This window comes from Python bivittatus, unplaced genomic scaffold (assembly GCF_059951505.1).
Source record: "Python bivittatus isolate LINGU-HERP-01145 unplaced genomic scaffold, Pbiv_v1 ctg000580_np1212, whole genome shotgun sequence".
Taxonomy (NCBI): Eukaryota; Metazoa; Chordata; class Lepidosauria; order Squamata; family Pythonidae; genus Python; species Python bivittatus.
In genome coordinates this window covers 6,979,154-7,003,712 of record NW_028277087.1, presented here as the reverse complement: position 1 = coordinate 7,003,712, position 24,559 = coordinate 6,979,154, and the positions used below count along the sequence as shown (strand labels likewise).

The window sequence follows — 24,559 nt, the reverse complement described above, 5'->3', positions numbered from 1 at the left end:
AGCAGGGGAGTAGGGGGCAAAGAAAGAAGAACAATTTTGAAAAGGATGGGGTTAGTTGACATGCCCATCAAATACCAGACTTAGAGAAAGGAAATGTGGAACTAAGTGGAGCTGGAAATGATCACAGAAATAGGTTGGCTCAAGCCAGCAAAGTACCGTATTTTTCCATCAATAAGACGCCCCCATGTACAAGACGACCCCCACTTTTCCAACCCAAAATTAAGCAATCAATATTTTAAAGATAAAGCAGAACACATTTTTATTTAGTAATTAGTTACCATTTACCTGATACACTCGGTGGGAGGAGGTCCAAACCGTCTCTCTGCAGCTCTATTTCCACGCTCTTTTGCATAACTGATTACATTCAAGCACGAGTGAAACTGCCAATAGCTTGTCTCTGCAAACAGCCTTCCTCTAATTCGTTTGTTCAGCATCAGCTGATGTCAATTACATAAGCTCGTGATTGGAGGAAGTCTGTTTGGGAGACAAGCTATTTCACTCGTGATTGGAGGCTAGCAATAGGAGGAAGCCTCTTTGCAGAAACAAAGTATGGGCAGTTTTGCCACCGCGCGGTTCTCTCCTTGGCTGACTTCCTTGAATAAGATGCCCTTCCATTTTTGGTGTAAGGATTTTAGAAAAAAGTATCGTCTTATAGTCGGAAAAATATGGTACATGGGAAGCTCTCCACTGCTAAGAAATCATCCCTCATAACTTCCTTTGAATGATCAACCATTGAAGAACAAACAGCTAAAATGAGGGTGGTTCCAAACTAGTTTCTTGGTCTTCCCACTTGCTACCATTAGTTTTGCCCCCCTGTGTATTTAATTTATTACTTATCTGCACAGCAATATTAAAGATTGTTATTTTTAATCTTTATTTATGGCTCTTTGGATATTAATTTAAGGATGAATATTTTTGTCTTTTAGTTTTGTTTACTAAACTAAGTCAAATATAATGACCAACTGGACAATGGTGTCTTTATGGTATGGGAACATTTTTGAGTTCAGAATTTTCTCAGAAGCTGAGATCACTGGTTTATCTAAAACACAGGCCTACCTGGAATATTTCAAACCCGTAGATGTCTAGGACTCCAACACTGTACTCTTCGTATGGTTTCTGCATGGCTCTGTTGATGGACTGGAAGTGAAGAGGAAGGAATTACTAGCCACAGAAAATTCAGAATTTTATTACCAGAGGCCATATAACTCTAATGTTGGTATTCAGTGATAAAAAATATTACCATCTAGCTCTTTCTCAAACAAAACAAAGCAAAAAGCCATATTTCTCTCAATTTCTAGCATTCAAAGAGTGAAGAATTTGGAGTGTTAAATAGGCCACTATTCTTCCCATCTGAGAATTTGTCCTTCTCATCTGGGTTGGATTGTAGTAAGTCCATCTTTTTGATTTGGTGCTCAAAAAACCATAGAGTTGGAAGTGATAAACTGGACACTATCTTGTTCAACCCACTGCAGGAAGTCCATCCCTCTCAGTTGTTAAAGAAAGAAATGGAATGAACAAAATAGTCATCAATCTGTTTCCCACCCCATCCCAAAACTCCCCACAGCACAGAACAAGGTTGCTTACCTCAACTAGGAAGTCAAAGACACGGGCATAAAGGCCTTTGGCAAGGGCATCACGAGTATAGGAAGCTTGCTCTACATTGAGAGTTACATTAATGGACTCTGACCGGCCACCCCATTTGCTGTCCATTTTCCGACTGGTGAGCTTCTCATCTAAGCGGTCCTTGTCAATTCCCAAAAGGTAGGCAGGGAAAGCTAGCACTGGAGTGGGGAAAATGGAAAAAGACTCCTTTGGCATCTCTGGGTAACAGGATGGGGTATCTTCATATATAACATTTGCTCATGTTCCACTGCCTCTGAATCAGGGAGGCATGTCGGGAGTAAGGAAGATTATGTTGATGGAGATATACAGGATCTGTTGCCTAGGCTGACCACCATTTGCAAGGTCAGAAACTCACTTTGGGAGACTGAACTGTTTCTATTTCTGTATTTCTATTTTGCAGGATTCTTCTGCAGATGGAAAACGGGAGAAAAGAAAACCATATATCTTGTCTTGGGTTCTTTAGAGAAAGGGTGAAATCAAAATCTAATAAATCAAGAAATTTGTTCAACTGGAAATGTCTTAAAATTTATGGCCATGATTTGTACCTTATATAAGCACCTTTCCTGGAGAACTAAATGGTGGATTTCATTCTCTTCAAAATCTTAGTGTTTGTATTTTGCTCTGGCACAATTCTAACCCCTTGCTATTTTATTTGTATTTATTTATTTAAATTTATTAGCTGACCAACTCCAATGGATCCTATTTTAATTACTCAATTACGTGTGGCTCTCATTGATGAACTGGGTTGAAACTACTGTAATTTAGGAGCAGAGAAATCCAGGACTTCTAGTGAATAATTTATCGTAGAAAAGCTAAGAAGCTATCACCAAAGAATTCCAGCAAGTGCTAAGTATAAAAGTGAGTTCTATTTATAATAATCAGTGTGCAGGTTCCTTCTGTCATTTTCTTTCACTCACTCCACATGAAGGGCTAGAAGAAGTTCTCTTTGGTGTGAGAAATATCTGCTTTGGTAATGGCCTGATATACTACATATACTATATACTATCAAGTTGTTTACCTGTCAGCCCTTCAAGGCAGGCCAAATCAAGAAACAGACATCATGAGAAATGTTAGAACTCTACTTTATTGATAAAGGCTCTAATAACATAATCAAAAAGCTTGACTGTGTTCTCTCTTCCTTTCCTCTTATATCCCAGGAAGTTAAGGCAGAGCCAGTTTGAGTTTCTTTCTAAAGTTTTCTTCTTTTCCCGGTCTTAAAACATGTTTTTGTAACTATCACCACATAGTTTCTTCAAGCTCATCTTTATGGCTCTCCATATTACCATCAACCATGTGAGAACTAACATTCACAGATTAATGAATTTATCCCTATTAATTGGTAGATACTCACAATCTGAATTTTCTACTTGAGCGTAGTTCCCTTTCTCCTCAAAACTGATGTTCCCTAGATGGAGAATACCAGCTATAATCTGTAGGACAAGTTGCTTATCTTGGCCTGTGATGCCAATCACATCCATGGCGTTCTGGAGAGAGGAAAGAAAGAAAGAAAGAAAGAAAGAAAGAAAGAAAGAAAGAAAGAAAGAAAGAAAGAAAGAAAGAAAGAAAGAAAGAAAGAAAGAAAGAAAGGAGGGAGGGAGGGAGGGAGGGAGGGAGGGAGGGAGGGAGGGAGGGAGGGAGGGAATGATTTGTTGATTTCAGGCACATGTTTAACATAACAGCAAATTATTATTATTATTTATTTACATTTATTGGCTGCCCAACTCCAGTAGACTCTGGGCGGCAGACAAATCTAGAAAAAACATTATGATGACTCTTGTAAAATGATGGCCACTTACCATGGTCTCATGGAATTCACTACGATCATCTGTGCCATCCACTTTGTATGTCTCCGACTGGCTTAAATAATAATAATAATCTGGGCTCATAATGCCCAGATTGTGTTTCTGATCTTGAGAAGCCCCCTCAATAAGCTGGAGAAAGAAAAAGATAAAGACATGAGACTGATGGATTGCCATTTTAAATTCTTTAGGACAGGGTCAACAACTTTTCTCAAAGGTGGCAGTCTCTCCAAAGTCATTTCAAGGGATCTAGATAGTAGAGGGGCAATTAGTGGGTTCAGAAACAAAAATGAATAGGATTCTTGTTCTACCTGGCCTGCCTTTTCCCTCCTCTTTCTGATTCTCTCTCTCTCTTTCTTGCAGGAAAGGTACAGACAGTTCTTACTGGAAGTCTAAACTCATCTCATGCAGAACATTTTGGAAATTGAGCAGAGGGTCATCTCAGATGAGCTAGAAAATTGTGTAGTGCATGTCAGGCCACAGCCTTGTTTCAACAGCTCAAGGGATGGTGTTCAGATCAAGTTTTGGTCAACCCTCTGGGGCGGGGAATAATTTGAGTGATTGTGACAAGCCTATAGCCATCTGGTGAGCATCAGGACTAGCGGGGGGTTTGAACCTGGCTCCCTCCACTCTGTCCCAGTCCAACACTCTAATAACAGTTACGCCATTCAAAGAGATCATGTAATGGTATGTGGGAATGACCTTGGGAGACAGGAGGGAAAGCCGCAGACTGGACAACTGACGTGTAAAAGGTATCTCAGCCCACAGAAGGAGGGAGAGCACGGGAAACATTTCAGAAGGGACCCTCCCCAGTTTTCCAGGGAGTAAAAGGAAAGGAGGGGAGATCACGGGAAACATTTCAGAAGGGACCCTCCCCAGTTTTCCAGGGAGTAAAAAGTAAAAGTAAAAGGGAGGGGAGAAATACTTTTAGTCTTGCAAGATTGTTAATTTAACCTTACAATAAGGTAGAGCTAGTACTCCTGGTTGTGCTTCTTGTCTGGACTACCTTGCAGGGCTAACAGATCAGTAGAAAGCCCATCATCTTTTTCCCCCCAAATTTTACTTACAAATTATAAGAAAAAAAAATAGGCAAAACTCCAAAATAAACTAAAAAAACTAAAAATACACTAAAAATACACAATGAACAACCTTTAAACTAAACAAAATTTTAAAAAACACCCAAATCTATTGCTGGTCATAAATCAGAACACAGCAGCATAGGTCGCACACCTATGTACAGGTGGGCCTGCACAAGCATCTTCATGCAGTGGCCATATATGTGATTAGTTCCAATTACCTGGTAATAGATGTGGAAGTTCCTTTCGCTCTCGTTTTGGCTCACCACCCGGGATTTTTCCAGCAAGAAATTGGAAATCTTTCCTCCGTCGGGCTCACCTCCACGACTGAACTGGATCTCAAAGTATTTCCCCTGGTATGAGATGTTGGAGGTTGCAAATCCAATGGTGCTGATGCTTCAGCACCTCATGGTCTACTGACCACAAGGGGGCAGCAGGGTTTAGGTTCAAAGTTAAGGATTTCCTTGTTCTACCTGCTCTTTGTCTAAACAGTGTTTCTCAGCGTTGGCAGCTTTAAGATGTTTGGACTTCAACTCCCAGAATTCTCCAGCCAGCTGGGGAAGTTCTGGGAGTTGAAGTCCAGACATCTTAAAGTTGCCGACGTTAAGGAACACTGGTCTAAGAGATTACATTTCTGAAGTCACTTCCTTCTACCTATCTTCCTGGGCGCACATGCACAGAGCACATGTTCTTGGACTGTTTTCTTAGTAAGAGGCATTTGGGTGGTTGCTAGGCTTTGCCTATCCCTATTACATATTTCCTGTGAATAAATTTCCTTTCTATATGAGTTATACAACTTGCTTCATTAAACTTTGCTCAGGTCCGATTCCCACTCTCGAGAGTGTGCATGTGTGCACAGAAAACATTTCAGCCTCCAATGTGACAGAAGGCACATTAGGCAAACCTGAAACTGGAGGATCTAGAAATAGGCACCCCAAGATTTTTGTTTACAAGATGTTGGGGTGACCTTCCTGACTGAGTCTTCTCAATATCTAGATGAGGGATGGGTGCACCATTAGGGGAACCCACCAGTTCCAACCCTTTCCCTTTATAAGGAGCACAACAGCAACGCTGAAAGCATTTGGAGGACATCGTGTCATTGGCTCAATGACTCTCATGATCCCTACAGATGCTATCTGCAGAACCCCATTTACAGTAAAAGATTTTATTTTTCGAATGGCTGAAATCTCACCAAATCCCCAAATCACACAAATTATGAGTGTTGTTCCTTTTTTGCCCACCCCCAGGGGAAAAATCTCAAAGTTCTTACCCAATGGGCAAATAGGCAATGTTTGAACTGAGGAAGGATGCTAGCGGGCCTCTTTGTATTACTATGGCACAGTAGACTTCTTACAGGCAGATCACATTCACAAGATGTTCTCAGTTTTATATTTTGACTTGCCAAGCTCTGCAACAAAGCCAACGTGCCAACTGCTATTTGCTGGTCTACCCACAGCCATTCAGGCTACAAAATTACAGAACCAACTCAGATGAACCTTTCAAGAACAGTAAGAAGGAAAAAGAAGACTCAAGGAAACCTTGTTCTGAGCAGGCTTGGGGGTCATTTAATTCCAGTCTCTTAATTCTATTGGCTATATATATTAATACGCACCTTTGCATGTTATACAACGCCTATTATTTATTTATTTATTTATTTATTTATTTATGACATTCCTACTGCTGCCTAACTCACACAAATGTGACTCTGGGCACTGTACATCAATATAAAACAAAAAATCAAGTACAACATCTGCAATTAATAGATGATCAGAAACTTTCTGTATGCACTGTATGTTGCAAGGCAGGATCTGCTATCGTCCTTGTCTCAATGCCTGGGGAAGAACATTTGTAATGCCTTTCTAAAAGCATGGGGTTCGGAAAGGGGGGGGGATCATTCCAGAGGGCAGATGTTGGAATGGAAAAAGGGCACATTTCCACATGTTCCACAGTCCTGAGGAACAGCATCCCCCCCAGAGATTCGGATGGCCTCAACCCTGTTAGCTTTTTGCAAGGCACTGAGGATCTGGCTGTTTCTCCAAGCATTTGGGTCAGGTGAGTAGATGAGCTGTGTTACTATTGATAGTGAGTAAGTTCACTGTTGATCCTTGGGCGTTGGGGGGGTTATGTGCAGTGGGTTGGTGTGTTTTTCTCCTGTAAGCTGCCCAGAGTCACTTGTGTGAGATGGGCAGCTATAAAAATCACATCAATCAATCAATCAATCAATCAATCAATGTCCATTTTATAAAAATCTGCATCCTCTTTCACCCTCTTTTTGATTAATGCATTTTCTTTGCTTTTTTTGCAGCATACTTTGTGCCCCATACAACAGCCCCTCTTTTCATATTTGGATAGCAAGAATGTCTGCACAAATAACCCGCTTCAAAGACTTACGAATCGACTGGAGTTATTATTTCTCACGGTCTTGGCGTTGCCAAAGGCTTCAAGCAATGGATTGGACTGGAGAATGATGTCTTTGACATGCTGAAAAGAAAAGAAAGGCTTGTGTGGTGGCCAGATGGAGCCAGCTGGAACAGAATCGTGGTTACCTAAAAGGGGTTGGCATCAATGGGTGGTCCCACAAGGGTGCAACTCAAACTCTGCCTGTTTTTTTACATGCGACATATAGGCTTTGATTGCATCATCACAGCTGCCATCTTTTTTGACGGTACCTTGCAGACAGCCCTGGCTGAAAGGCACCGCTGCAAAATTTTGTGTAATACGGTAGGGTATCTGCCAGATCATCATCATCTGGCATAATCTTGCAGGATTGTAGGAAATTGGTGTCTATCAACAGAGCAGCAGTATCTGAATCTATAAGATGGTGGGTATGGCATCACAACGGAAGGGACAGGGTTTCAGTTGTGATGCCACACCTGCCACCTTGCAGATTTTGACCCCCCTCACAGATGGCCCTGCGAGAAAGGAGGGGACTCCTGATCCTAAGACCCTGCCCAGGCCACCCCTCAAGCCTGCAGTCTTTTCATCTGGTCCTCCGAAGCTCAATTCTTATGTCTCTAGGAGTAGAGTCATAAATATCAAATGGTTTGCTCTATACCAGCCTGAGGTCTTTCAGATCTGTTGGGATGAGGACTCCCAGAATTCCTGTGCAGACTAGGAATTATGGGAGTAACAATTCCAACACACCTGGGAAGGGGGAGGCATTTGCAAAACGTGTTGCGCATGTCATGGCTTCTGAAACAAAACCATCAGATGTTGTCCTTCCTGCACAATGAAGTGAAAGAGGAGAGTAAAAAAAAATACAGAATTCGAAGACGGAAGGGAAGAGAATGTGAGCCTCTTGACACCTACCTGCACCTTTTCGCCCCCTCCTGACACCTTGGAAATGTATCCCATGATGTATTTCGCAGCCACTGTTTTCCCAGCACCACTTTCACCACTAAAAATACAGACACATGCTGTAAAATGGGCGAAATAGGACAAACTTAAAAAGCAGAGAGAACAGGAATCTCTATGTAAACCCTGCGGGGTGTCACTGCTTCTTGCAAACTGGCCCCCTCTGCAGAGATCCACGAAACGTACCTACAGCCCACGACCCACTTGTAGCTTCTGAGCCCTCAGTTTGTGCCCTGTTGCCCCCAAGCGCACCCTTGGATCCTGCTGCTAAAATCCAAATTGCTGCTGTGATCTTCCACTTTTTTTTTTTTTTTTGCATTAAAAACTTAATACAACATATACCTATTTGCGCTTATCCCCAAACTTCCCACAGAAAAGGAACAAAACACTCACTGTGTCATCAAGCATACCCCCGTGGCTCTGTAGCCAGATGGACGGACGGACAGACAGACAGACTGACTCTTAGCAGCATGAAGAAGTAATGGAAGGTTTGGATGAATACTTCCTTATGCTTCAAGCACTGATTCAGCTGGCTTTACCATTAAGCAGAATGAAGCAGGTGCTTTAGGCAATGGATCAGGACCCATAGCATTCCTAACCCACTGCTTCATGGGTCCAGTTTTCCAGAGCCCTCACTGCCCCGTCTGGATCCCAGTTTTACATCACTCAGAGGGCATCCTGGGACGATGCATTGAAAAGGCAAGCTGGTTGGCTGAACGGAGAGTGAAGGGAGAGGATGATGGATACAGGAAAGGTTTGCATTGCAGATGCAAGCTGAGGGAATACCTTGCTCCTGGATCTTTCCCTCCTGCTTTGTGCTCTTATTACTAAGGACAATGCAAGACTTATTGTAGAGTTTTGCAGCATGTATACAGGGGAAAGTTGCCCCATATCCTGCAATCAATCTTTTGCAATGATCTCATCATGACTGCAGTGGAAAAGATTAACTAAAAAAGGAGACAGAGTTTGCACTCTGTGCTAAGGACATCAACTTTCCTTTCCCTGTCTAGAGTCCATGGCTTCAGAAAGTTAAAAGGTTCAGCACTTTCTCTCTTTGCGCTCCCACCCAAAAAAGGTTGTTCTGCACGTAGTGAAGCTACAGAATTTCTGATAAAGAGGACACCCCATATAGATGCCATTCATGCTGTTTCCACTCGTATTTTAATTTAATCTTTTAATATAGTCTAGCATGTTTTTTTAAACATATCTATTTACAACCAAGAGAAAAAACTCATGAAGTCAGATATCACTGCAATATTTATCATTACAAAAAGGGGGGGAAAGTCTCTCGTTTTCTGTAAAGTTAATTCTGCAAAAAGCATAAGTTCCTGTAATTTTTTTTAGCTCTTCTGTGACTGAAGGATGTTCTACTGATTTTTCAGTGTTGAGCAATACACCCCTTTGCTGCTATTCATAAAGCTGGAGCTCCTTGTGGCAGTGACCCTCGTAGACGACGGGTGGGGAGCTGACCAGCAAGTAACAGACAGCAAACACTGAATTCTCCTAATTCTATTTCCATTTTTATATGGTGAAATAGAGCTAGGGTGGTGGGGGCGGAAAGATCAAAGGCCTTGATGTCTTTTTGACCAAAAGGCATAGCCAACCATGGGTTCCTTTAGCATCCTGATTTGCTAGCAGGGTCTTGCTGTGGGTTCACACGGTCCAGCTTCCTCCTGCTTTAAGTGCACAGATGGGGCCATCCAGGGGCATCTGCAGAGGGGAGTTCAAGAAAGTCCAAAATGGCAGCTACAACTGTGCCATCGAAGCCCCGCCAAAGGGGCTTCGTTGCACAGTTGTGACTGCCATCTTGACTTTTTGACCCGCCTCTGCTCCGCAGTCCAGTCCTTCCATTACAAACCCAGCATCCATCATCCTAGCTATTGGTCCCCGCAATGCCAAGTTTACCTGATGATAACACACTGGTTCTCTCCATCAATGAGCATATCGCGGTACATGTTGTCTGTGAGTGCATAGATGTGAGGTGGATTCTCGTACTGAGCCTAGAATATAAACCGGAGGTCTGCAGTCAGGACTTAAAATTTGCGTTCATTGTCTTGGTAGTGCTCTCCTGCTTCTCAGAGAGCTGCAAGGCTACTGCCGCTGACCAGGAGGAAGCCCCCTTCAACCGAATGGGTGGACTTAGGAACAGACATGTGCAAGCTTGTCCTGCAAACACCAGCAATTGGCATTGTTGAGGAAGTTCGCTTATCTCTTCACTTGCACACCCACAGTGCTTGCAGGTAGGAAATTCCTATATTCTCCCTTGTCCGGCTCTGCTTTCAAGGGCTGGGTTTACCCACAAGCTAAACAAACTACGAGAGCCAGTTTGGTGGAGTGGTGAAGGCACCAGGCTAGAAACTGGGAGGCTGTGAGTTCTAGTCCTGCCTTAGGCACAAAGCCAGCTGGGTGGCCTTGGGCCAGTCCCTCGCTCTCAGCCCTAGGAAGCAGGCAATGGCAAACCACTTCCGAAAACCTCTCCAAGAAAACTGCACGGACTAGTCCAGGCAGTTGCCAGGAGTCCACAATTTCAGCTGGGAAAATATCAAACGATCAAGTAAGAAGCAATACTCTATTCAAGGACATTAGAGTCCATGCGCTGGTGATATTACCCAGCCTGGTAATGAAATGTCTGCTAGAAAACATCATGCTTAGAGGAGACAAAGAATCCAGCATCAGTAATGATTTCTTCTGTTGTGTGTGTTTCAAAGAGTTAGTTATGCCTTTTTGCCTTCCCAGAAAGTATGCCTCCACCCAAAACAACACTTTTTGCCTCTTTCTCTGCCTTCATCCGATATTCAGTAGAAAGGCCTTATTCTGTGGCCATTAAGTATATTCTAGCATCATCCGATCATTTTAATTCTAACTTTCATTAGGCTGTTTTTTCTGAAAGATTGATTTTTGTTTTGTTTTGCTTTTTTGGACTTGTGCAAATCTTCTGATTTCCCAAAACTCTCGATTGGCTTTCTTTCTCTTATGCTTATTTCTGGTGCTATTTTGGCTACAGAAGCGATGATATAATCAGAAGTAATTTTTGCTGATTTTGATAGGCATGGGCATTGCAGCCCTATTCAGTGCAAATCTTATTTAGCCTCTCTTCTGCTTTCAAGGCTTATATTTATATCCATAAGGACTAGAGATTTAAGATTTTAAAGGAAAAAAACGGAGATTCTCTACAGTCTGAATCCTGCACTCACGATCACATTCTATACTTCTTATGCACTTCTGCAGAATGACGACTAACTTCCAGCCTTGTCAATAGTTTTATCTACCATCTTTCTACAAACGAAGCAATATTCACAATGTATAAGGCTAAACTTTTGAATTGATTTAATAGTTCGATTAGCTAAAAAGATCTCAACCCAATGGAATTCCTTTGTTATATTGTAATGATCCTTCTGCAGGGGCATCTGCAGGAGAGGAAGGTCAAAAAGGTCAAAATGGTAGCCATAACCATATATTTGAAGCCCTGCCCCTCTTTATGTAAAAAGAGGGGCTTTAAAGCTATGGTGGAATTCATGATCTTGACTTTTTGACTCCTGGTGGATGGCCTAATAACAAACAAGGAAGAAAATTCCCACCACATCATATGAACAATGGATTTCATTAAACAGATTACAGATTACATTATAGTAAATAATTAAACCGATTACATACATGAATTAATCTGAACTCATGGATTTAAAGGACATAATTTTTTTTTAAAAAAGCATTTCTGGAGATCATACCAAAAATCAATTTAAAATATCATCCTGATTTGCTAGATACTACCTGCAATCTGATAGTTCTTCTACATTTCTTGCTTCAGTTTGAAAAATCTTAGATCAAGTCATTATTGTTTGCTACCCTCCCTCAAAGGTTTTGATAGGAAGAGTGGTATCTTTATATAACCCATTTTATTGGATGGATTAAAAATATAATTAGATAAAAAATAGATTGTAAGAAATTCAAGAAATGGGATTGGACAGATTCCCCGGCTCTTATATCAGTGTTTCCCATCAAATTGACTCACTGCTCCTTGATAGAGTTCAACTTCTCGGTCTGTAAAGTAGGGCATCTGCTTAAAGGGGTTGACAGATATAAGGACTGGTCCGATGTAGGTCTGAGCATTGCTTATTAAGGTCCAGAAAGAGAAAAATATGGGCTGTAATTTGTTTAGTAAAGTTTGGGCTACAAAAACCTGGTCAAGATTTGCTGCCATCTTGTCTGACGTTTCGCAGGCCTGATAAGGTAGCCCTTGAGTAATGTTCCAACAGGCACCTAAAAAGTGGGAACGCTTTGATTTTTTTGCCAGAGTAGCTTCCATATGCTTTTTCAGAGTGTGATGAAAAATGCAAAGGAATATGAAATTTAACACGTGCAATGAAGTCCACCTTGGAAGCCCTCCAGAGCATAGTTCTTCTTCATCTTGTGGAATCAAAGCTAAGCCAGCAAGATATCCATAGACTCTTCCCTAAGTAAAGATCCTTTGGATTCATGCCTGAATATAGAAGTACATGTGGATATGGATATATATGTATTTTCGCTCACAGAGCAAAGGACCTAGTCCGATCTGAAGAACTAAGCCACTCAGAGCCCAAATGTGTATGGCCCCTTGGGCTGGTCCTTTCAATTTTGGCCTCTTCATTTCTTGTCTCCCCATTTCATCCAAATTAGAGCCACTTCATACTCCCCTCTCTGAAACATTTGAACCACCATAGCTAAACCTGGCTTTTCTGATACTAAGGATGGCAAATTACTTTTAGTGTGCTTTATTGTTTTTTTTAAAAATGGAGAGTTGTTTTTGTTTTCGTTTTTAAGTAAAAGCTGACACCTTCCACTGTATTTGACTATTCTTTCTGTGGGTAGTATTTATATCAAATACCACTATCTTGGGGGTAATCTTGGGTAATCTGGTGGGATATGGCTACAAACTTAGCAAATGAGATGCAAAGGGAAGGAAATGCTGGAGAAATCCCAAACAGACTCACTATTGACTCTATCTAACCCCCATTTTTCTACCAAGCTTTTGACATCTGCTTTATAAGACACCTGTCATCGTCTGTATCTGCTTAGGGACTTCCTGCTGGCACCTCCTACCTTCTCTCTGAGTGTCTATGCCGTGTGAAAAGTATCAGCCGCATTCTGAAGGTCCCGATTAGCAAACAGACAACAGGGAGATAGCAGTGAGAGGGTGTCGCTACTCACTACAAGGGCATCTTATCCCAGGCCATTGCAAAGGCTGGAGAAGGCCCCCTTTCACATTCAGCTGGGCTACTCAAATTTAGACAAGCTGAAGTTACAGGGACATAATATTTATTACCCCACAACCACAACCACATTCAAACGGAAACAAGGATGCATAGGAGGGTATTTGTGCACAGCCCTAAACTAACCGCTTGAAAGTTTTCGAAAATAAGAATTTGAACTTGCCCGGATTATGAAAGAAAGAAAACCAAAGAATGTATACATCTGCAGAACCATTATATCATCATCACAATACAAAGCCAGACACTTAGGGTGAAAGGTGAGCTCTCTATCCAAGTAATAAAGAATTAAATATTTGTGTTCCGTTACTTGTGTATAACCTGTGACTAAGGATCAACAATTTCCCTCTGGCCAGTTGAGTGGAGTCCCCTTTCGGTTGTCACCATTTTATATTTTGGATTTTCTATTTATGTATTGTATATGTTTTAATGTTATCTGGTTTGGGTTTTTTTGGGTTTATTCGTTTTTTGTTTGCTCGTTTTGTGCTATATGCTGCCCAGAATCACATTGCTTGAGTTGGGTGGCCTTATAAATCTAGTTAATAAATAAATAATCTTTTTAGGCCTTGAGCTCCAGTTGAATCTGTGCAATGGCCTGGCTACTTTCCTGCAAATTTCGGAATCTTGCAAGATCTCCAAACCTTCAGATCTTGTGAGAATTCAGCAATCCCATCCATGGATCCCCAGGAGAGAAATCTCACCTTTGAGATTTCAGCACTTGACCACAAATGAAATGAGATGGCATTCTCACGGGAGAGCTGACGAAATGTTGCAGTTTTTGCACGGAGTGAAATAAAATCAACACAGCAACCAATGTGAAAACTGCCATCAGAATATTATTTATTAAAGGCACCGGTGCTAAAAAAAACAGCAGGCCAAATCTTTAAGCACTCCTGATTAAGGAATATTTGACAATTAGGTCGCTACCACCAACTGGTAATACCTTGGCAAATATACCAGTGCATCAGATATGGCAAGAGTAGGGCATTTCCATCCTACGATGCCAACCTAGTCTACCTCCAAGATTTTTCCTCTTCCCTAAAGACCTGCTCGTTCCTCACCGTTGTTCAGGGACTGCCAATTCTGCTGAGCCTCCTGCAGAATACTCAAGATCAGCGGATGGCTAGCCTCTCTTACTCCTTACTCTTCCTGCTTGTAGAAGAGAATGGGCACAGGTAAAGCCAGCCCAAGATAGCCTACATCCTTAGAATCCTAAAGTTGGAAGGGAACTTAGAGGTCATCCAATCCAACCCCCTGCTTAGTACAGGATCTACTACAGCCTGTTTGCCAGATGACCATCCAGCCTCTGATTGAAGACCTCAAGTGAAGGGGAGGTCACCACTTCATGTGGCAGCCTTTTCTACTGGCTGATAGCTCAACACTCAGTGTCATGGCCCAGGACTCAGACTCTGACTCTAAAGATGCTGCTCCAGCTGAACCAGTGGAATGTCAGCCTCAGGAGACACCAAGCCAGGAATCACCTGAGGCTCATCAAGAGCAGCCACCTCCGGAACAGCTGGAGCAGTCAGATATTGACATACAGCCTCCAACTCAGCGAGTAGAGCGAGCGGAGAGCAGAGCAAAGACGCTCAATGAGGCTCCTTGCCAAGCAAGGAAATAACTCTCTTAATTAAAGACAGCAGGCTGCAGCCTGCTTTAAGAGGCAGCTCTGACCCATGTTTTCCCGTTGGAAACAACCATCTGATTTCCTGCTCTGGTGTGCTGTTCCCATGATTCTGCTTGTGATTCCTGTAACCCTGACCTTTGGATTGACTGACAAACCTGACTTGGCTGTCTGAACTTTGGACTGGATTTGACTTCTCTTCTGCAAGTTTCTACTGAAAGGAAAACTATCCAGGCAATCTTTCTTTCCCAGAGACTCTCATTCGATTTACATTCCTTTCCTTCTCTGCTGTTATCTACTCAGCCTTGAGCAAATTGCTATTTTTACCTACCAACTGAGTGTGTGTGAGTTCAAAACCTGAAACAGGACACTCAGCCTGATGTCTAATTTGGACTTCCTGTAGAGAAAGCTAGCAGGATTAATTCCAGTCCTTGAAGGGAAAGGACAACGTGCAAGGAGAAACAAGTAAGCGGTTGCATGCTGCCTTCAGTGGAAGACATGACCCCATTTGTCCTCTGCCCTGAAAATGAATGGGAGCTAAGAAGGAACCGCCTGGCCCATTATGCATTTAAGAAGATTGCTGTGGGTCCATTTGTCATAGATGCTACAAATGCACCTTATATGCGCAAAGCTGGATTGGATAAGGGGAGACAGGGTCCAGCCCCAGTGCTTACTCCCACAGTCCCTCAAAAGGTTGCTGCCAAATTTTAATGTGGCAAGATGGGAAGGGAATAAAATAGACAGGTGGTATTTGCTGACCCAGCCACACCTTCTCATGGCAAATTGCTCCTTTCCATGCATCAACAGTGTATGATTTTTGTCAAAACAGGCAACAAATGAAAGTAAATCTGCAGTGGTGGGTTGGCTCCACCATGGACAGAGTTGAGCATAGCTTACTTTCTCCAAACCTTTCTGCCCTTTTCTAATTTGCCTGTGTGGCCACAGCAGGTAGAGAACCATGTATGAAAAACCAAAAAGAGATTGAAACCAAATTCCTGTGCAAGCCTTATTTTGGGGGGCCTCTAGGCTTTGTGAGCACAATTTTTGGGACCACAATGAGACAATTAACCTTTGGTTCACAGAATGTAATTGACTAGAGAGAGTTAGCTAAAAGCTAGCCCTTTCTGCTTTATTTGTAAAGATTAATTAATTGGTTGAGCACCTCTGTGACCTCTACCTTCCTCAAGTTAAGCATATCATGCAAACAGTTAAGCATGCCATGCAAACCTTTAGCCCTGTGCACATTTTGGAAAAAGCATTTCAGATCTCACACAAGCACACCTTTCTGCTGCTCATTAAATGATACCCGTCTTTTCCAGTTAAAGCAGCATGTCTTTAATGCAACTGTTCAAGTAGCCACATCGGCCTCATGCAGAATAAGACATGTATGTTTTAATAAGCAGCAGAGTGCTGGTATCCTTCTGCGGGTTTGAAGCACTTCTTAGGAATAATTTTTGAAATGTGCATAGGGCTAGTAATCATGTTAGCTATTTCACTTACTTTATTTCAACTTGATCAAGTTTGGGGATTTGTCTTTGTCACACCCACTTCCGTGTTGTGACCCCACTCCCTTTTTGCCATGCAGACCTTGGTACATCAACTGAAAAGAGAAATGCAGCCCTTAGAACCAACATTTCTGTATGCCTGGAATATTTGTCCTCATAAAAGTGTTAATGAAGACATGGCTTCTTTTCATTTCTGACATAGACCCTGCCAAGATTCAATACATTCTCTGAACTTTGCAAATATATGAAACTGTTTCTATAAAATTTTGCAAATGGTTTGCCTAGAGAAATATACGGGTTTAACAAGGGATTAATATGCAAAAGGCTTTGTCTGATCAAATATACTCAGGGCCCTTTTAATATTCCCCCCTCATCAATTTTTTCCTTTTAAAACAAGGATAAAAGGATACAAAAATATAATCATCCATGAAACGTTTCTTCAGATTTTCAACTATGGCATCTTCATTAATTTTGGAGAGCAAGACCATGTCATCCACCCCACTCTGTTTGACGTTGTGGCTCTGCCAATGGAAGCGTTCCTTGCTGCCCTTTAAGGGAGAAGAAAAAAGAGATTTAATCCATGAGAAAGTAACCCTGAGTTAAATTAGTGATAAATCAGTTTTCTTTGCTCTGGCTGGCATTGATGGAGTTATATCCAACACACTTGGAGGGCATCTGGTTGATGAAGAACGAGATAACATCTACCCCTTGCAGATTTTGTTTTTTTTACTAAAATTGAATTTTTAGTAAAATTTCCTCTCTTTTACGCACCAGTTGAAGACATTTGTGAATCTTCAGGATTTTGAAATAAGTTTTTTATTCTGGACCTCGCGGTTTCAATCTATGTTTTTCACGTTGAGATTGCTAAAAGTTTTGTTTCTTGTCCTAAATTGCTTTGCTTTTTACATTTGCGGGTTGAGCGAGTGAATAGGGAGAGCTAACAGGAGTTTGCCTCTGGAGTTCAATACTGTCGGAGAAAAAGAGAGTGACTGGGGATTCTGTTTGTTCTGAAGGATTATGTGCTGAAATGTGAGGGGTGAAATGCCATTTCTTGAATAGCCACTGATTATAAGGGGTGTGTCCTGAAAGCTGTGATTTGCATGGAGTGGTTGGATTACTCAGATGACTGAGTAAGCAGGGACTATAAAAAGAATATAGGGAGGTCTGGTTCCAGGGAAGAAACTTACTGAGGAAACAGTTTGGGGAGTGGGGGGAGTTTAAGGGGAAAATCCCTAACGAATTTTCTTTCTAAGTCAAGAGTTTGTACTTGTCTAAGATGAGAACCTGAGAAAAGAACAAGCCAACAAAATGATAGGGTTTCTGTTGATTATGTTTGAAGAAGAAAGAGGGAAAATGAATGGACAAGAATCTGAAATTGTGACCTGCATTGATTGTGGCATGTGTGAATTCCTCCTGAATTCAGCATGGCATATATTTGCAACATACCCAAGCTTGCTGCAGTACTTGAAGAAAAATTAAAAACTTTAGAGCAGCAGGTGACCATAGTTCAGCTGATGAAAAAGGCTGAGGATTTATCAGTTCAAAGAAAGGAGGCTTTACAAGTGAAAAGGAGAGCAGAAGTGTTGTTTACCCTCCTGGTTGTTGGTATCCCTTTTTGATCTTTAAAAGAGAAATCCTGTCACCTCTGGGAGATCTTTGCAAGATCTCTTCATCTTGCTGCCACCACAAAAAATCCTTTTCCGATTCAGAGATTTTTTTTCTTTTTCTCCTTTTATTTATGTCTGAGATAATGTGACTAGGTGGAATGTGTGGAAGATCAAGAGCAGCACATTTATATGACTACCCAACCCAACAACATGACTCTGAGCAGTGTACAAAAATTAACAACAGACACAAAGGAAAACAGTGCATAGCATTAAAACCAGCTAATCATAAATAACAAAATGGCAACCAGCACTAAAATATACTGTAACTCAACCAATTGGACCTCTGCTCATCTTGACCCAAAAGCTTGGGGGAAAAGCCAGGTCTTGACTGCCTTTTTAAAGGCCTGCAGGTTTGGAGCCAACCATATATTGGGGGAAGATTGTTCCAGAAGATAGGGGCCACCACTGAGAAGTCAACTGGCTAAGATTTAAATGTAATGAATGGACTTTTGTTAAATAACTTTTAATGATTTATAAATGGGTTCACTTGATTCTACAGTGTATTTATATCCAGTCAATACTTGCCTACATGGCCACAAAATACAATCCTAAATCTATCTCCCTGGCAAGTGGCGGTTTTCTTAGCTAGGATTTTGAGTCTCTCTCAGACCCATCCTACCATCTCCACCTCCATACTCCCCAGTTCCTTCCTCCTTCTACGTAGAATAGAAACTGGTGGGAGGGGCCCTCATTGCCATGTTGTGAATGGCAGTTCCACCGTGCCATCCTCATGAGAATCAGCCCTCCAGAAGGATAACAGAGAAACAAAGGAACAAGCTCAGTAGATGGAAATGACAATCGGAAACAGGAGACAGAGAAGATACTCTGCTCTGTTGGAACTCAGAAACAGAGTTTCAGAGTTCTGCAGATGAAACAGGCTCTGCGTATTTAGAGGGAAAAAAATAGACATTGAAGAATGGGAGACGGGAGAGTATAAGCCCTAAAAGGCGAAGAGGACACAACTGTGCCCAATCAGAAGAAAAAGAAAAGAGTCATGCTATTTGGTGATTCAGTCCTGTGAAGAACTGAAACAAACATATGTCAGCCAAGCCCATCAGACTGTGAAGTGTGTGTCTTTCAGGAAATTCCTGACGTCTCTTGCTTTTTAATTTTTTTGTTTAATTTAATGGTAAGACACGAAATACTCACAAAAACAGAAGATCAGAGGTGATTACACAGTGAAAAAAGCAAACTGAGATATATTGTACTGATTAAAACAAACGAAATGCAGCCAAAAAGAAAAAGAAGACTAATTGATAGACAAGAGAAAGATCCATATGATGACTAAAGACAGTGATATAAAATGCATTCAGTCCATAAGCTTATAATTAAATCTTGACTGTATAGAAACATATCTTCTCATTTTTAGGACACAGAGACTTTTTTCAAAAATAGTTAACAGACTCATATCCTGGATCGGTTCCTTAAAATCAGGAGTGAGTTTCCACTCACTTGTGCTGACAACTTTTTCCTTCTGAGGGTAGAAAAAAGCATGAGAAGATCAGCTATCCTTGACCTGATACTAACAGAGAGGACTTCGTTGAGGAAGCGGGGATAGCAGGAAGATTGGAGGAGCATGGCCAGGTAATGGTGAGTGAGGCAGATTTAAGTCATCCTCAGCTGAAACAATACTCAGGTAGTGTATTGATGCAGGCTTTTACAGCTAGTGTCAGTCCAGTGGGGATGAGCTTCTGGGCTAACAGACCATGGTCTAGTTATCTGGTATCCTGACATTTCACTGGCATCTGTGGCTGGCATTTCAGAAGGTGAAGTGTAGCGCCCTTCTTGGCTGCTGACTGGCGACTGAGCAGGGATTGGCTGAGCTCTTGTATTTGTCTCAGAACTAATCTCTCATTGGACCATGTCATCAGAATTCTGGAAAACCAGTTTCTGATTGGTTCTCTATCCAGGTGAATTTGCAATTGTTCCGTCCAGGTAAGTTTGCAATTGTTCTGTCCAAGTGAATTTGTAATTGCTGGCAAAATGTCAGGATACGAGATAATTAGACCATGGCCTATTAGTCCAGAAACTTATCACCAATAAATTACTTAGGTAGCTTTTTCCTTCTATTCTAACACCATCCAAGGGCAGCCTCAAGGTGCATACAATCTGTTATGCTTTGCGCCCTGTTACCTTGGAGAGAAGTCATGGGGTGGCCATGACTTCAAACAAAGGAAATAGCAATGAGATAGGGCCCAGCGAGGGGGATAGTGAATTTCATGGGGTTATAATTATTTGCCAGCAAGGAAGGGTAGATAACATTTCAGCTCAGCACCTCTATGGAGAGGCACATCAGGGTTGGAAACACCATCACCAGCAATGTTTCCCAGTGTCTCATTTAACGTGCAAGATACATTTGAAGCAAATGCTTCCGACTTGCAGCACTTACTCTCAATTTAGTTTGTTCGGGCTAATGTATCTCCTTCACAACTGACTGCTTACATACAGTATTTAAAAGGCTTGAGCTTTGTTCACTGTCGTTGCAAACAGTGTAACTTGACGGGTTATGCATACTTACTGAAAATAAAGATGCCACATCCTGTGCTGACCACCCAGTGCAGGGAGAAAGACACTTGCTGAATTATCTCTTTCAGGGAGGGGCCAAGAAGAGAGTAAAAAAAGCTTGCTAAACTTTTCAGATCAAGTCACTGCCCAGAATACCTTTATCCTGCGCAGTCTTGTTTGAGCCTTATGAGGGATTAGATTCCAGCCATAGACCCAACCAGGACCAAAATCAGGGAGAGTCAGATATCTGATTTTTAAAATTTTTTGTTCAGGATGCAGCATAAAAACATAGCCATTTGTATCTCATCACTCTTCTTGCATTACTAACTGGAGTACAAAACCGCATGGAGGCATTATCCTCAGTAATCCAGAGGCTGGTGGGAAAGAAGTGAGGAAGCAGGACCTGGTGAGACGCTTGAAGTTCATGTAGGATTGTGTATTCCTTTTCTGCCTGTATCTGTTATTCAGAAATGGATAATCTCTGACTGATAATCAGAGATGATGATTCAAACCAGCATTTCTCAAGCTTCCAGAAATGTAGACTTCCAACTCCCAGAATTCTCTAGGAAACATGGTTGCTGAGAATTCTGGGAGTCGATATCCAAGCACCTGTAAGCTGACCAGGCGAAGGAACACTTTTCTAAATTCATTTGGTGATTGTGTCGTAGAACTGCACTTTCTCTATGGCAGCACCTGCCCTCTAGAATCAGGTTCCCCCCAAGATCCAAAAGGCCCCCACTCTGCCGTTGTTCAGAAGAGCCGTGAAGACTTGGCGAGGGAAAGTGAGACCCCTCAGTTGATCACGCTTGCCATCTTTTATCTTTATCTTTTAAATTTTACTGATGCTATTATTATTTCTTTTTTAAATTGATGTTAATGTTATTTCTTTGTTTGATTATTGTGAAGTGCCCAGAGCCATGGGGAGGTGGGTGGTATACAAGTTTAATAAATTATTATTATTTTATTCTATCTATTATTATTATTATTTGATTCTATCAATCAACCTCCGTAAGAGCCACTGGAAAATTGGCATACATTCTAACTCTTAATGTTCTCTGATACTGTATACATCAGTGTTTCTCAATCTTAGCAACTTTAAGATGTCTGGACTTCAATTCCCAGAATTCCCAGCCAGCATGGCTGGCTGGGGAATTCTGGGAGTTGAAGTCTACACATCTTAAAGTTGCCAATACAGAGAAACGCTGCTTTAAAACCTATAACCAAATCCTTACTCAGGTGTAAACTGCCTTTGCATTTTAGTTCTAACTGACATATCTCTCATAACCATTGTTTTAGAATTTGCAACTCTGAGCGCCTCCAGGAAGTGCACAAGCAGGAAATGAAAACAACAGCATTTCCTTGTAGGTTCCCTTCAAAAACCTCTCCAAATGCTTTAATGTCCATAGAGTATATTAATAGCTGTCCACAAGACTTTTCTTAGTGAATTTGTTTAATCTTTTAAGAGCAGTCATTGCAGCAAACTGGGCTTTGAGTTCCACAGGTTCAGAAAGCATAGTGTGACTATGAGCCTCTTTCATTCTGTCCCTGATTTTTAGACAATTAATTGCAGTTTGATCCTTAATCTTAGTATTAAACTGGGAGAAAAATCTTTGGCCAGCTCCCACCCATTATAACTTCATAAAAATCTATATGCATACTTATTTTGTGTCTCATACTAGCTGAGTATAGATCTTGGAATTTCTGTAGTGCTTGCCACAAAACATTGCTAAAGAGGAAATTTAGCAGCAGGTAGCCAACACAAGATGTCTGAGGAGATTTATATCCAGTGAGTCAATCTCAAGCAGCTTGAAGTGCTTTTAAGATAGGAAGATAAAGATTCTTGGGTTGGAAATGTTCATAAAAATCATGGAGATAGAAGGAGCCATCATGAAAATCCAGGACTAATATCCTTACCTCAAATATGGCTCTATAATTCTGTACATTTAAGCCCTAAAAGAACAGCGTGTCTTTATTTTAAAAATTATTACACTGATATCCAACTTTTCCACTGGGATCTCAAGGCAGTCACTCATCTTTTTACCCTCATAATAACAACAACCTTGTGAGGTAGATTAGTCTGAGATATAGTAGTTGGCTCAAAAGTTCTGGGAGGAAATGGGAACTTGATTTATGGCTTTGATGATTAGATAGAATAGATTATAGAAAGAAGAGAGTTATGCTGTAATCATAGAGTAAGAGATAAACTTATAATTGTACTTATAACTGCTGCAAAGATTGGAAGCTACTTCTTCGTGTTTCTTCTTTTTGTTCTATTCTTCTTTTACTTTTTTTCCTTTCTTGCACTTTTAGCTCTCTTTAATTTCTTTTTTTCTTTTTTTCTTCTCTTTTTTACTTTATATTAATATTAGTTTTATCTTCTTTCTTAAAATCTTTAATACAAATATATATATGGAACTTGAGCTTGGCTTCCTTTGATTTCAGTTTGACTCTTCCATCATCATTCTCCATTACATCAGCGTGACCTCCAAAGAGAAGGAAGAACTCTCAATCTGCATAAAATCTGCAGGTGTTTCATACAAAGAGATGGTAATGTGGAAATTATCAGTAAAATGTAGATAGAAATTCAGGTCATCGTGTCATAATGACATGTTCATTTTTATGGGTCTTGAACTGGACTTGGGCAACCCTTCAAATAGAGAATGTAGAATTAGGACACACGACTACCTTTCACGTGCTTTTTCTACAATCTGATCAATGCCATCATTGGCCAGCAATGCTCCTCTGGATTCTATATAGGACAAACAAGCCAAACTTTGCACAGAAGAATTGCTGGACACGTGTGACATCAGGACTCAAAACAAGGACAAAGTCATATCAAAGCATTTCAACCTCCCAGGACACTCAATGGCAGATCTCAAAGTAACTATTTTGGATAAAAAGAAACTTTAACAGCATGATGGAGCAAGAGATTCCTTAACTCCCATACATCAAAAGGTTTCAGTCTATCTCAAAAGGTCTGAACACACACTATTTCTCTGTATTGGCAACTTTAAGATGTGTAGGCTTCAACAAAGATCCTGACACACACAATGAGCTTTTAACACATTACAATAGGCAATTGATAAGGTCCTTATCATTTGTGTAAGTGTGTCTTTCATTTCTGTGTTTCTTTCTTTTTATAAATTTTAATTATGTATTTATTGTTTTAATTTGATGTAAACTGCCCAGAGTCCCCTATTGGAGGGAGATGGGCGGGGATAAGTCTACTAAATAAATAAATAAATACTTGTAATCTGTCTTCCCCTCTTTCCGCCCCTTTCTCCCCCCACCTCATCCCAATTTAAATCCTACATCAGTTTAGCCAGTCCGTGCATTTGATGGTCAGCTGTAGCTCATGAAAGCTTATCAAATATGTTAGTCAAAAAGGTGCTACCAGACTGATTTATGACTACCCTTACTAATTGCACAGATGACATTGCCAAAAATGTTTGTGTAGAAGTAACTGACTGTGAGAATAACCTGGAGGAACAGGAGGAAGAGCCACAGCCAAGACAATGGTCTAATAAGAGAAATCTGAGTCCAGAGTAGAAACGTAATCTGAGAAAGCATCTCAGACCTGACCCTCCTTAGTTCTTTTGTAGATAAAGGCAGGGAGGGGGAAGGTGCATTCAGACTTGCAAGATTCTGTTACTGTAACCCTATAATAAAAATATTATTAGTATTCATAACTTTGGTTTCCTAATCTGGTCTACAGACTAGGGCTGACAGTAGATGGCAGGGATTCTCAGACTGGTTATGGTCCTCCAAATGGTTGCAAGCAAATTTGAGAGGGGTTTGCAAAATTGGGGTGGGTGGGTTGTGCATGCAAAGCAGGATGACTGTAAGAACTTGCTCTCATTCTACCTGAACAAACCAATAGCTGTGTTTGGATAATGCAGCTGCTGCTTGTCCAGGCAGAATGGGAGCAAGTTGCAAGAGGGCTCCAGTTTTGGGTGCACCAGCTTCATATTCCCCTGAAGGTGAATTGCTGTCAGAACTCACTCTTGTTTTGTTTGGGCAAGCTGATAGCAAAAATCAGGATTTTTTTACAATTGCTGCTCTAAAGAACAAATATTGATTCAAAATAATTGCAGAACAAGGAATGACAGGTTCTAGGAACTAAGCAAGATTCTATCCTTGTTTTGTTTTAGAACTCCTGGCAT

At 41.1% G+C, this 24,559-nt stretch overlaps 1 protein-coding gene across 2 annotated transcripts in view; it reads right to left on the bottom strand.

Annotated features, from left to right (window-relative positions):
• Positions 1–24,559, bottom strand: part of MYO1F (myosin IF) — a 53,475-nt gene that overhangs the window by 21,818 nt on the left and 7,098 nt on the right. The window contains exons 2-11 of one of the 2 annotated variants that reach the window (XM_088149454.1): positions 16,635–16,772; positions 11,862–11,951; positions 9,758–9,852; positions 7,808–7,895; positions 6,890–6,979; positions 4,720–4,851; positions 3,420–3,554; positions 2,975–3,107; positions 1,585–1,781; positions 1,057–1,137 (exon numbers count right to left, since the gene is read on the bottom strand). In XM_088149454.1, coding sequence (XP_088005580.1) covers positions 1,057–1,137; positions 1,585–1,781; positions 2,975–3,107; positions 3,420–3,554; positions 4,720–4,851; positions 6,890–6,979; positions 7,808–7,895; positions 9,758–9,852; positions 11,862–11,951; positions 16,635–16,772 — 1,179 coding nt within the window. Of the gene's footprint in view, positions 1–1,056; positions 1,138–1,584; positions 1,782–2,974; positions 3,108–3,419; positions 3,555–4,719; positions 4,852–6,889; positions 6,980–7,807; positions 7,896–9,757; positions 9,853–11,861; positions 11,952–16,219; positions 16,594–16,634; positions 16,773–24,559 lie in introns of those variants that run through there. The other variant, XM_088149455.1, reaches the window with a different exon arrangement.